At 41.8% G+C, this 11,571-nt stretch overlaps 1 protein-coding gene across 1 annotated transcript in view; it reads left to right on the forward strand.

The window, feature by feature from the left end:
* Positions 1-11,345, forward strand: part of ltn1 (listerin E3 ubiquitin protein ligase 1) — a 29,116-nt gene extending 17,771 nt beyond the window's left edge. The window contains exons 23-32 of the mRNA XM_084074503.1: positions 120-264; positions 939-1,152; positions 1,955-2,192; positions 3,391-3,468; positions 4,128-4,314; positions 6,268-6,433; positions 7,875-8,095; positions 9,593-9,787; positions 10,497-10,664; positions 10,844-11,345. Coding sequence (XP_083930629.1) covers positions 120-264; positions 939-1,152; positions 1,955-2,192; positions 3,391-3,468; positions 4,128-4,314; positions 6,268-6,433; positions 7,875-8,095; positions 9,593-9,787; positions 10,497-10,664; positions 10,844-10,906 — 1,675 coding nt within the window. The 3' untranslated portion in view covers positions 10,907-11,345. The remainder of the gene's footprint in view (positions 1-119; positions 265-938; positions 1,153-1,954; positions 2,193-3,390; positions 3,469-4,127; positions 4,315-6,267; positions 6,434-7,874; positions 8,096-9,592; positions 9,788-10,496; positions 10,665-10,843) is intronic.
* The last annotated feature ends 226 nt before the right edge of the window (positions 11,346-11,571 follow it).

Raw genomic sequence — 11,571 nt, forward strand, 5'->3', positions numbered from 1 at the left:
ACTAGGCCACCAAGTGAAGGCAACAGTCTGCCTGGTGGAATAGAAAACTAGCTGTTGTGTGTGTGGGTCCCTGGAACTCACTGTCGTCGTGTGTTTGATTGGTCTTGTTTCTATTTCAGTGACCTGTCTAAAGCATCTGCAGCCCAGCTCATTCTCACTGTGGAGATGATGCGTTTCCTTTCCTGGCTGGTGACTCATTCTCCCACAGTTCTCGGGGGCAGCCAGTGGGACTTTTTACTTTGCTCTATGCTAGCCTGGCTGGAGGTATGATATGAGTCATAAAAAACTATCTATTTTTATTTTATTAACCCTGTTAGAGCGGGAACGCATACTGTCTGTGTCATTTTTGATTTTTAGCTATAACCATTATATTATACTTTGGGCTATTCAAAAATAGCAGATATACAAGCTTGTAGCGCGGCACCGAGTGCCGCGCTACAAGCTTGTAGATCTGCTATTTTTTGAAAGATCTTGAACATTTTGTTGAATACATATATTTTTTATACATTTTTATTTTTATTTTTAACTAAAGTCTTTGCTTCTGGAGATCACTGGAACAAAATATGTGACAAATGTTTGCTTTAAAAATAAATATTCAAAGATTTGTACACATTTTCACGATTTAAAGAAAAATAGCAGATCTACAAGCTCATTGCGCGGCACTCGGTGAGCTTGTATATCTGCTATTTTTGAATAGCCAAATAAACCTAAAACGACACCGATACTTTCCCGGTCTAAATGGGTTAAGGGAGGAAGTGTGAGTCCAGAGAGTGGCAGTTAATCAGGGGACAACTTGTCACCCTGAACCCCCAGTTTTTATTATACAGTAATATCTATAAACCATAGCTAGGCCCTTCAAATTTATTTCTCAACCAATATACTGCTACATCAGTTCATTTATCCACCCTTGACTCACTCTTTTTCTCTCACACATTCAGACTACCAGTGAGAATGTGAGCAGTTTGTGGAACCCATGGGTGCAGCTCTTTGCGTGTGAGGATGCCGCGCTGATCGTGAAGCTGAATCGGTTCTTTGCAGCGCCCCCTGCAGACGTTCTGGACAAACTGCCATCAGAACTGATAGGCGAATGGACCGACTTCTTCATAGAGGGAATATACAACCTATTGCTGCCCCTGCCTGTCAGAATATCCGGTATGTCTGTTGGGTGTGTGCATAAGGTTTAAAATAGAGGGGTTTATTTTATTTTATTGGAGTTGCCAATATTTGAGCGAACAAAAATTAAATTGGTTTGAGCTTTTGTTTTTATTTGTAATTATATTACAAATAATACAAATAAATAAGAAGAGTCTTAAGGTGAAGCTAAGGAAGTTAAAATTAAATACATCCTTAAAATAGATCCTTAAAATAACCAAATAGCATGGCTTCTACTAAGTCAAGAAAATGAATCACTTGATGTGTTTACTCAACATTTTGCCAAATCAAGAGACCCAACTAGGATGTATCCAATGCTCCCTACTGTAATAAGATAGTCCTAATCAGCCATTTTCCCTAAAGATGCTACAAAAGCTCCCTTGCAAATGAAAACGAAACATACATGATGGCTGCCTTCCAGTTGTCACTGAGAGAAAGAAAGTACCTTGTTCGCAGATAGCCATTAGCTTGGCCAATACATACACTATGGAGCCTCGTGGCACATCATGGCAGTTCTAAAATATAATACTCTCACCAGGTTCAAACTAAATTAAAATTTCAATGAAAAGTGACAGCCTTGTGTTCAATGGATGACAGTGGAAGCCTGTGGCTTTACTGGTGAACTTTTATGCTTCAATGTGTGCAACTGTAAAGAGTGTGGTAGGGTTTCACTGTATATACGCATCTGTGCGGCCTCAAGTTTCTTCAAATGAGAAATAAGAAAAGAACCATCCAGGGGTGAGATTTGACAGGTTTGGTGTCACGCCCCCCTTTCTGACCGTTTCCTCTGATCTGTCTGCAGACACTTTCAACGAGCCAGATGACCCCCTGTTCCCATTGGCTGCGCTGCAGTCGGTGGGTGCGGCTCTGACCTATGTTCCCGTGCAGCAGCTGAGCCAGAACTCTCTGCCGGCCCGGTTCATTGCGGACCAGAAGACCAACCTGCCAGAGTCCCTTCAGACCCTTCTCAACACACTCTCCCCTCTACTGCTGTTCAAGGCTAGACCTCTGCAGATCACAGTCTACCACCTAATGGACAAGTTAGTGTGTGTGTGTGTGTGTGTCAGTACATGTGTGCGAAGTATCAGCTCTCAAGACAAAGACATTTTGGGATTTGTTTGAATTCTTAAATAGACTAAAAGGCCATGAAAACACTGTCTGTGTTCAGAAGAACATGCCTGTGTAAACTGCATACTGCACCACGTACTGTATGTACTATTATACTACATCTTATACACCTTGTAGTAGTATGCAGTACAGTATCCTTCATGCAACAATTACCATAGCGTACCACACAGACCACCTGGCCGTTACGTTCAGCTGTGCCACCAGACCATTGACTTACCTAGTGTGAGCATTTACTTGAGAAAATGTCTTTAAAGGTGGTCCAATTGTTTTAGTGCGCAGTAATGGGGGGTCTCCCCATCTCTCCAGCTCTTTCGTAAACACAAAATTAATTTTCTGATCAGGATACCAATTCTATCCTATCGGGAGAGACAACTCGTAACAGAATACAATACAGGATAAACAAGTGACATCGGAAGTGATGAAACACCATAAATTCTAAGCTGATTAATGAGCAACAAGACAAAACAGGGAAATCAAATTTGCAGCAAAATAACAATAGCCTCTTTATTCATTGAAATACCTGTAGCTGTCTTTACCATGGTATGATATCTGTGAAAATTGCTTTGAATGTTAAATCAGAAACCACTGCATTGCATTGTGGGTACAGCACACCATGAAGGCAGTTCTGGTTGTGTATTGGACAATTTGGTCCTTTAAGCCAGATTTAGTTTGAATACCATACAGTACCAGTATGCAATTCCGAATATATCGATAAGCACCATGGACATTGATTTGAACAGATTTTATGTTTAACAATTATAGAATTGAAAATTGCTATATTAATTCAAGCACTGTATTTGTTCAGCTGTTACATCTCGCCCTTATCTCCTCACTATTAACAGAAAGTTTAACTATAACTAGAACATTGTACAAATCACCTCTGTATCCATCAGGCTCACAGGGGCACAATAAAACCTCAGAGACAATTACATAACATTTGACCAAAGATACGGGAAAGTACGGAAAAGCACAACAAGCAACAGACAATACCAAAAATCATCATGACCGATAATCGTGATTACAATATTAAACAAAATAATAATGATGATCATCATTGAAGCCGTAATTGTGCAGCCCTAACGTAATGTTAAACCCTTGTGATGAAAACAGGATAATGCCTCAGCTGCCGGAGTGTGATGGAGAAGGAGATGTCAGCAAGACTGACGACGACACAGAGGAACCATGCCTGTAAGTTAGAGGGAGGCTGATTACGGATCACTTCTATTTAACCTGGATTTGTTCAGGGGAGGTTGACTCACTGACAGAGCATGGATCGCTGCTTCACAGCAACGCCCTGCATCAAAGCCACACACAGTTGCACATTATTATCCAGGATCTGCCTCTACGCAGATTAATTTGCAACAATTAAAATTGTGATATACGGTTATGCAATTAATTAAGCTGACAGAACAGTTTTGCACATTGGGTGTGGGTGCATTTCAAGTTTGACAGTGCCACAGGGTGATGCCAATGCAGGGTAGTTTAATCAGGAGAATATGAGAACGCTACGTAGTAATTAAGTGAGTACCCCTTTATTTTATACAGCCCATCCTGTCACCAGCAGCCAGCAGTGCATAAAGACATATTTGCGCCGCAGCTTTTTAATCGCTTAGCCTGAATGCATTTTTTTTCCTTATTTAGTACCTGCAGTAAGTGGTTTCCCTACCATGTTCTTCTTCAAATGTATTTATTGCCCTTTTGGGAACCCTTGACCTTATTCCACTTTACATCGTCGATACAGCACGATCAATAAATAATACACTATGCTGTACATGTACATTAACATAAAAGGCTTATAACAGGAATTTAGAGGCAGCCTGTGAAAATGAATGTCTTCCTGTGATCAGCTCTCCTCCCATGCCTCTGATGTCCCTCCTGTCTGCCTGTGAGGACCTGTGTGAGAGCATCCTGGCAGGAGTCCAGGTCGGAGAGTTTGCAGCGGTCCAGCCTCTGAGCGTTGAGTACTCGTGCATCCTGGGATACCTTCTGGCTTGGAAGCTCCTCCTCACGTTCTTCAAATCCTCACCCTCCCATGTGAGTCAAATACCACTACACCCTTGAACCGTAACCGTAATTGATTCTCAGGGGGGGGGGGGGGGGGGGGGGGGGGGGGGGGGGGGGGCGCGTTTCACTGAGCCAGCCCAGCCCTGCACATGAACTCTGCGGCCGCACTGAGGCGCCTGCTGGAAAGCATCCCAGCCCAAACATTAACGTAACTAATAATTGGGCCGCGCGACTCGGATATGACCGTAATAACCCTAAAACATTTTTAAAAATATATTTTTAAAAAAAAAAAGCGGCCCACCGGGCATTTGCCCGGTACGCCAAATGGCCAGTCCGCCGCTGGACCCCTGGGGGTTCCCCTGATAGTCCAGGCATTCTATGGAAAATAAGGGGTTAACCTCGGACTAATTGCAACAGAAACTCTTTCAACTAATAAATAAATAAATAAATATGACACCACAATGAGAACCACTGTTGTACAGTACATAATACATGTTAACAATGTTAATGATGCAACAAGGCTGCCTAAATGCAATTTCTTTTGTGGTTCTTTTCTCCCGGCTGGTCTGTCCCAGTGTTCAACAGACCAGTCAGTCTAATTCCTTTAAAAAAACAAAACGAATAAAATAACAAAGCCATTTTGTAATTAAATCTGTTCAAATTAGTTCAAGTTTTGTATTTGCTTTCCCTATTAAGTAGGCAGGCAAACAGACCTAACTATTTGTAAATTTGCCATCACATTCCTAAATGCTTCCATGTAGTTGTACAGGTGCTTTGGTGTTGAGATAATTATTTCAGCAATACAGTTTAGCGCTTTAGATTACGTTAGCGTTGAGAATAATAGTCTAGGCTACTATAGTACTTGTCCAAGGTATTTTTTGAGTATGGCAGAGTATTGTTTTCTTTTATACCACTTATAGCGTGGACTTTCATTCATGTTTCTTTAGGCAAGTTAGTTAGTTGCCAAGTTACAGCAGCGGCATCAAGTGCACCCCTCTGTTGGGTCAAAGCTCTTTGCCAATTATGTCTGCATTCTCAGTTGTTTGCTCAATACATGACGGCTGTCTGATACGTGTCGTTTATGGAAGAAATGCACCTTGTGCAAATAATACAGCCCGATAGCTTAGCCTCTGGACTGTGGAGGAGCCAGGGGTTAATGCTTCACTTCAAGTGGTCTGCTGGAACACATCATTATCTCACTGCTTTGTCCATTCATTTCCCATTATTATAATTAACATGGAAAGATGCATTACTCCCAGGCTGGGGACCTTTAAGATGCGTTCACCAGTAGTGACAAACAGGGCTTTCTGAAGTTCATTGGGCTTTGAAGTCCTATATATTGTTTATGCATTAATTTATCATTATCTAACCCTACTGTATATCAGCTCAGATGATTGGATAACATTTACAATTTGGGGAGTGTTTGTTTATTGATTTTAAAATCCGGAATCCACTTATAATTGGATTTTCTCTTATCACTGATGCCATAGACATTTTAAGCATTTAGCATAACTTTGCTGTCCGGCAGAAAACAGCTAAATGTTAATTTTTCAGGAACTGACAAAAACAAAACAAAAAGTGGAGTTAGGAGATTTTGTTCATCATTGATAAGAACAGAAGCGCTTTTTAATACTTTTCATTGGTTCAATATTTTTTTTACCAAAACACAACGTAAAGGGTGTTCAGTAGCACTGATTTATGGAAAAAAATGCAAAAGTGTCAAAATGGAGTTAGCTGGTTTCTGCCCGACAGCAACGATAAGCTCTTGCAGAGCAAATGTATTTAGTAGTAAGGCTGAGAGGGATACGGTGTGGGGAACTAAAAAGGCTGTGGCAGTAAGTATTGGAAGGGTCCCACATCTGCAGGGGGTACGTACTGTAGGGTCCCTCTGACGTGAGAGTGATGTCTCTCTCTCTCTCTCTCTCTCTCTCTCTCTCTCTCTCTCTCTCTCTCTCTCTCTATTTCTTTGTGTTTCATCTCCAGCTCCGCGTTCAGTATTCCCTCTATCTGAAGAGAAGCCGCTCACTCCACAAGCTACTCCTCAACCTCTTCAAAATGATGCCTGAAATCCCTGTCTACCCTGGCCAGGGGGCCGACTCCAAGGACGCCAAGACCTTCTTCACGGAGAGCCTGTCTCTCGCTGTTGACAGTAAGCACAATACTGTACATATACATGCACACTTACAGTACACTACACCAGGGGTTCCCAAAGTTGGGGTCGCGATCCCACTTGGGGTCACGGGACACTGACGCTGGGGTTGTGAAATTATTTTGGGTAATTTATTTTTAATCTTTTTTTTTTTTTTTACAGAATGTATTTCAATCTAAAAATGATTACAAATAGTACATTTTACCCATCTCATTAGGTACTGTAAATGTGATTGATTGAATTCTATATTAACAAGATTATTAACAGTACGTAGTACTTACGTAGTAAGTAGTAGGCCTACAGTCAAAAGTCATACTAAAATACATTACAAATGCTCAAGTTCATGTGCATAAATTACCTCCACGGTTAGGTGGGCCGCATTATCAATGGCCGCATTATCAATTATCAATGGCCGCATTATTTTGGGGTCGTGGGCTGAAAAGTTTGAGAACCCATGCACTACACTACAGTACAGCCACTCTCAAACATTCAGTACGCACACTCACTGTGAAACTACACTCAAGCATATGGCGAAGCATAATTCTTCTTTTGGTTATTTCCATCCTGCGTTTGTTATGCGAGTGGGCACTCCGCTCCCTGCAGTGTTTATTTATTGAGACAGAATGTAGGATAAAGGAGGTACCGAGTGGAAGGCTCTGGCACAATGAGATCACAGGAAGGCCAAAAAGGGAGAGAAAGCCGGTGGTACTATACCGACATCAATACATGTCATTGTCTATTCATAGCTTCGGCCATATATCTTATTTAAACATAGACCCATTTTTCTAATACCCTTTTTATTTTATTTTGCATTTCTTTACATTTCCTCCATCCATTAAACCATTACCGAATTTAGCTGAATGCCTGAGTCAATGTTGGCTAAACATAATTGAGTGGTTAATAAGCCATTGGTATTTGAATTTCATTTCGAATGCTTAAAAATGTATTGAAACTCAATGATAATATAACTTTGACAAATATACCTTTTACTTGACACTCTCTTTGCTCTCATTTAGTATCCCATAACCTTTTACATTTGATCCTCCAGAATTTGCAAAGTCAATGCAAGGTCAAGAGAATACACACCAAACGCACCGCGACCAAACAGCCTTTCACTTCCTTGTCTATTGGACCCATTGTTCTGTATCACAAAACGTGCCTGCATACTTCCTTATTGACTACTGCTGCATTTATTGAGGCTCTGATTGGCGTTCGGACATTATACCTCATCTGGGCTCCACGCCTTGCGTTAAACCTGTTTTCAGTCAGTGTTGGTCTGAAACCCAGATTTTAGTTGTAAAAAAAACAAAATGAATGCTTTGGAGAGAAACATGCAGGACTTTCGTGTGTAAGCTTTAAGATGACTTTCACCAAACAAGAAGCATGCTTTTGTTATCCTCCACACTCTCTTGTCTAACTCATCCCCCGCCCCCTCCTCCAGAGACGGAGGGCCTTCAGTGGGAACTGCCTCACTTGGCGTGCAGCGTGTATTACAGCGCGGTGCAGGACCTGCCTGCCATGGTGCGACTGTGGTGGAACAGCCAGGAGAAGAGAGTGTGTGCCGTGGTGGAGAAGTTCACCATCAAGTATGTCAGCCCCGTGCTGTCAGCCCAGGAGATCTCTTCTGTCCACAGCAGCACTCAGACATTCGACAGCATGACAGTAAGTTGGCAAATACAACGCCGGCTGTGTGCAAGTATAAATATTTATGTGTGTGTGTGTGTGTGTAACTGAATGTCTTTTCTACCAAAGAGGAAGGGATGAGGGTCCAAAGGCGACACACGGACTCTCCACACCGCTGCTTTCTGAAATTGTGCGCGCGTGCGTGTGTGTCCGTGTTCTGCACTAAAACAGGCTTAAACTTTATGAGTTCATTTCCCCAGGTTTTACTGTTTGCAGGTTTACTATTGTTCCTAAATGTCATCAAATGAATCTTCTATATTCTGTGACTTTAAACGTCATAAATGCTGTGACCATAGTTAAGTCCTAAGTACAGTTTTTATGTCTAAAATCCATAGCCCTGGGGATAGATTAATACATTTTTATTTTATATGCTCTTTTCACTCTAAGGAATAAACATGGTTGAGTGCAGTGCACTGTATATTGCAGTGAAATACAGTGAGTTGGGTCAGGGAGAATGTATTCTTTCTGGGGACAAAGAGTCATGAGCACAAATCATACAGGAACAATTATACATTTGTTTAGTTTTTTGTGTTGCTGTTTTTATCCTATTCTGCTCAATATCAAATACTGTAAGAATCTGCCACTTTATTGCCCATTTACATGAAAGGCAAAATCACCTTCAGTTAAATGCACCTCTTCCCAGCTGGTGCAAGTCATGAATGGGTTCTTGATACATTTCTCAGAAAAACATTGCTTTTTTTTCTGGATGTTGATACGTGCCGATCCAATTAGAGTGCTACAGCAAGAACGGCAGACAGCTCATAATCCATACATGTACTCTTCTTATGATACATATTGCTTTTATGTCTCCTCCAGTGACTGACGCTTATTTGCCTTTTTACCTCCCTTTGATGTCCCACCACTTTTTTATTTACTTCTCAAAGTGTTGATCTTCAGAGCAAATGTATACTGTAGCGTCATAAATATGTTTACGCTGCCCAGCGTAAGTATATTGCTAGATTGATTGATGTATTCCTTGTTTTGACTGCTGGAAGATACTAGAGAGGCTGTCACAATCTCCTGACTTGAACCCCATAGAACATCTTCTCTGGTGGGATTTGAAGCCCAAGAATATTAGTGAGCTGGAGGCCATTGCACATGAGGAATGGCCTAAGATTCCTCAGGAACACTGCCAGAGGCTGGTGTCTGGCTATGCATCACGTTTGCAGCAGGTCATAACAGCAGAAGTGTGCTCTACTAAAGACACTTGGGTTGAATAATGTGAATTTTGGCAGTAAACCTAAATTCGCAATTGAATAAATACAAATAGGTTGAAGAATTTTGAGTGCAGTGTATGTATATAATATCTTGTCTTTGTCGGTTGGAAACCTCATATGTCCAAAACTGTTACTTTTCAGGATTCAAATTCAAAAGTATCAAAAGTAGCTGATCTACAAGCTCAAAACACGAGAGTTTGATACTTTCGCGTGACGCTGTAGTAAAAAGTTAATTATGGATGTGTTGTCCCGTCCTCAGGTGAAGGCTCGCTCGGCAGCGAGGGAGGTGATCGCCACCTACTCTGTGGATGACATCTTCATTGAGCTGGTGATCCAGCTGCCCCAGAGCTACCCTCTGGGCTCCATCACCGTGGAGAGCGGGCGCAGGGTGGGCGTCTCCGTGCAACAGTGGAGGAACTGGATGCTGCAGCTCAGCACCTATCTCACACACCAGGTACAAAACACACACTTGTCACTTATATATCAGTGGTGCTCAAACGTTTTCATGTCTAGGACCCCCAAAATGATATGTATTTGGCCACGGACACCCATCTCAAAATATTTTGTTCCAGCGACCCCCCAGGAGCAAAGATTTGAGTTACAAATGTTCGCTTTGAAAAACATATATTCAAAGATTTGCACAAATTTTCAAGATTTTTCAAAAATAGCAGATCTACAAGCTCATAGCGAGGCACTCAGTGCCACGCTATGAGCTTGTAGTATAAAATAATGGTTTACGTGGTTGCACAGATGGGTTCCCGGTTTTAATGGGTTAATATGTGGATTAACATGTCTTATGTACACCCCCACCCCCCTTAATTTTTTTGCCTTTCCCCCCATTTTGTCCCGTCTGCATATTTTGTCCATTGTGAGCATGACATTTTTGTGTTTTCACGCCTTGCGGCAAAACAAGTTTCCCATCAGGGACACGTGAGACATAAACACACACAAAACGGATAATACAGGAAAATAAATACTCATTTGCTCAGGCAAAATCAAAGTAACTTGTTAAATTCCTGTGTTGCTTTTGGGATGTATGTATGTATGTCTGGGTGTGTGTTTATGCATCGGTCCATCTTTGGCCATTCATGTGTGCATATTACATACACATGTCATGGGTGTGCATCTAATTGATCTGTCTGTATGCGTGTGTGTGTGCATAGAACGGCAGTATAATGGAGGGTCTGGCTCTGTGGAAGAACAACGTTGATAAGCGCTTCGAGGGCGTGGAGGACTGCATGATCTGTTTCTCTGTCATCCACGGCTCCAACTACTCTCTGCCCAAGAAAGCCTGCCGTACCTGCAAGAAGAAGTTCCACTCTGCATGTCTGGTGAGACATAATAGATGGATGTCATGTCTCTGACACAAACACACACACAGCTATTTTGCAGAATTAACATTTTTATTTTTGTAAAGTTTTGCCTATAATGCCATCCACAGGTTGAAGGTGGTTAACGTACTCGAATAAAGCCATTGTATTCTCTCTTTTTCAACCTTCTTCCTCTACAGTATAAATGGTTCACCTCCAGCAACAAGTCCACCTGTCCACTGTGCAGAGAAACCTTCTTCTAAGAGAGAGACCATTAGTACAGTGGTGGGCCAGTGACCTGCTCCATTCAACAGACCAACTTCGCCCATGAGGAGAGAGGAGTCACACCGATGCTTCATAGAGGAGGTTAAAGACTCATTCCTCACTTCCCATGGTGTCGTTTAATTCCTCGGAAACATCATCTCTGTTCAAAACAAGTACATGTCAAGTATTTTTCTCATAAAGGAGCTTTAATAGTACCTTACATTTTTTGCTATTATCTTTGCCCTCATTTAGCATTCCAGGACCCATTAGTTATGCCAATATTCCACACCCCTTGAATCATCATGCCAAAATCTCCACGCTCCTGCGTGCACCCTCCGTCCCCCACCAAAACGTAAACACACACTTCCTCACACGCACGCACGCACGCACGCACGCACGCACGCACGCACGCACGCACGCACGCACGCACGCACGCACGCACACACACCTGTATCACTATGGCAAGAGCCAATATTTGATATCTGCCTCAGGGCTCAGACATTTTAATATCATTTTTTAAATGTAATGTTTAATATAATTGGAATTTTGAAGTTATAAACTGAAAATATAGTAACCTAGTATTGCCATAATGTTATGTCTACAACACAGCGTAGGCAATGATAGAATAAAGATCGTGCTTCTGTGCAAACATAGAATAAGCATA

This window comes from Gymnoscopelus microlampas (genome assembly GCF_963454915.1).
Source record: "Gymnoscopelus microlampas genome assembly, chromosome: 12".
Lineage (NCBI taxonomy): Eukaryota > Metazoa > Chordata > Actinopteri > Myctophiformes > Myctophidae > Gymnoscopelus > Gymnoscopelus microlampas.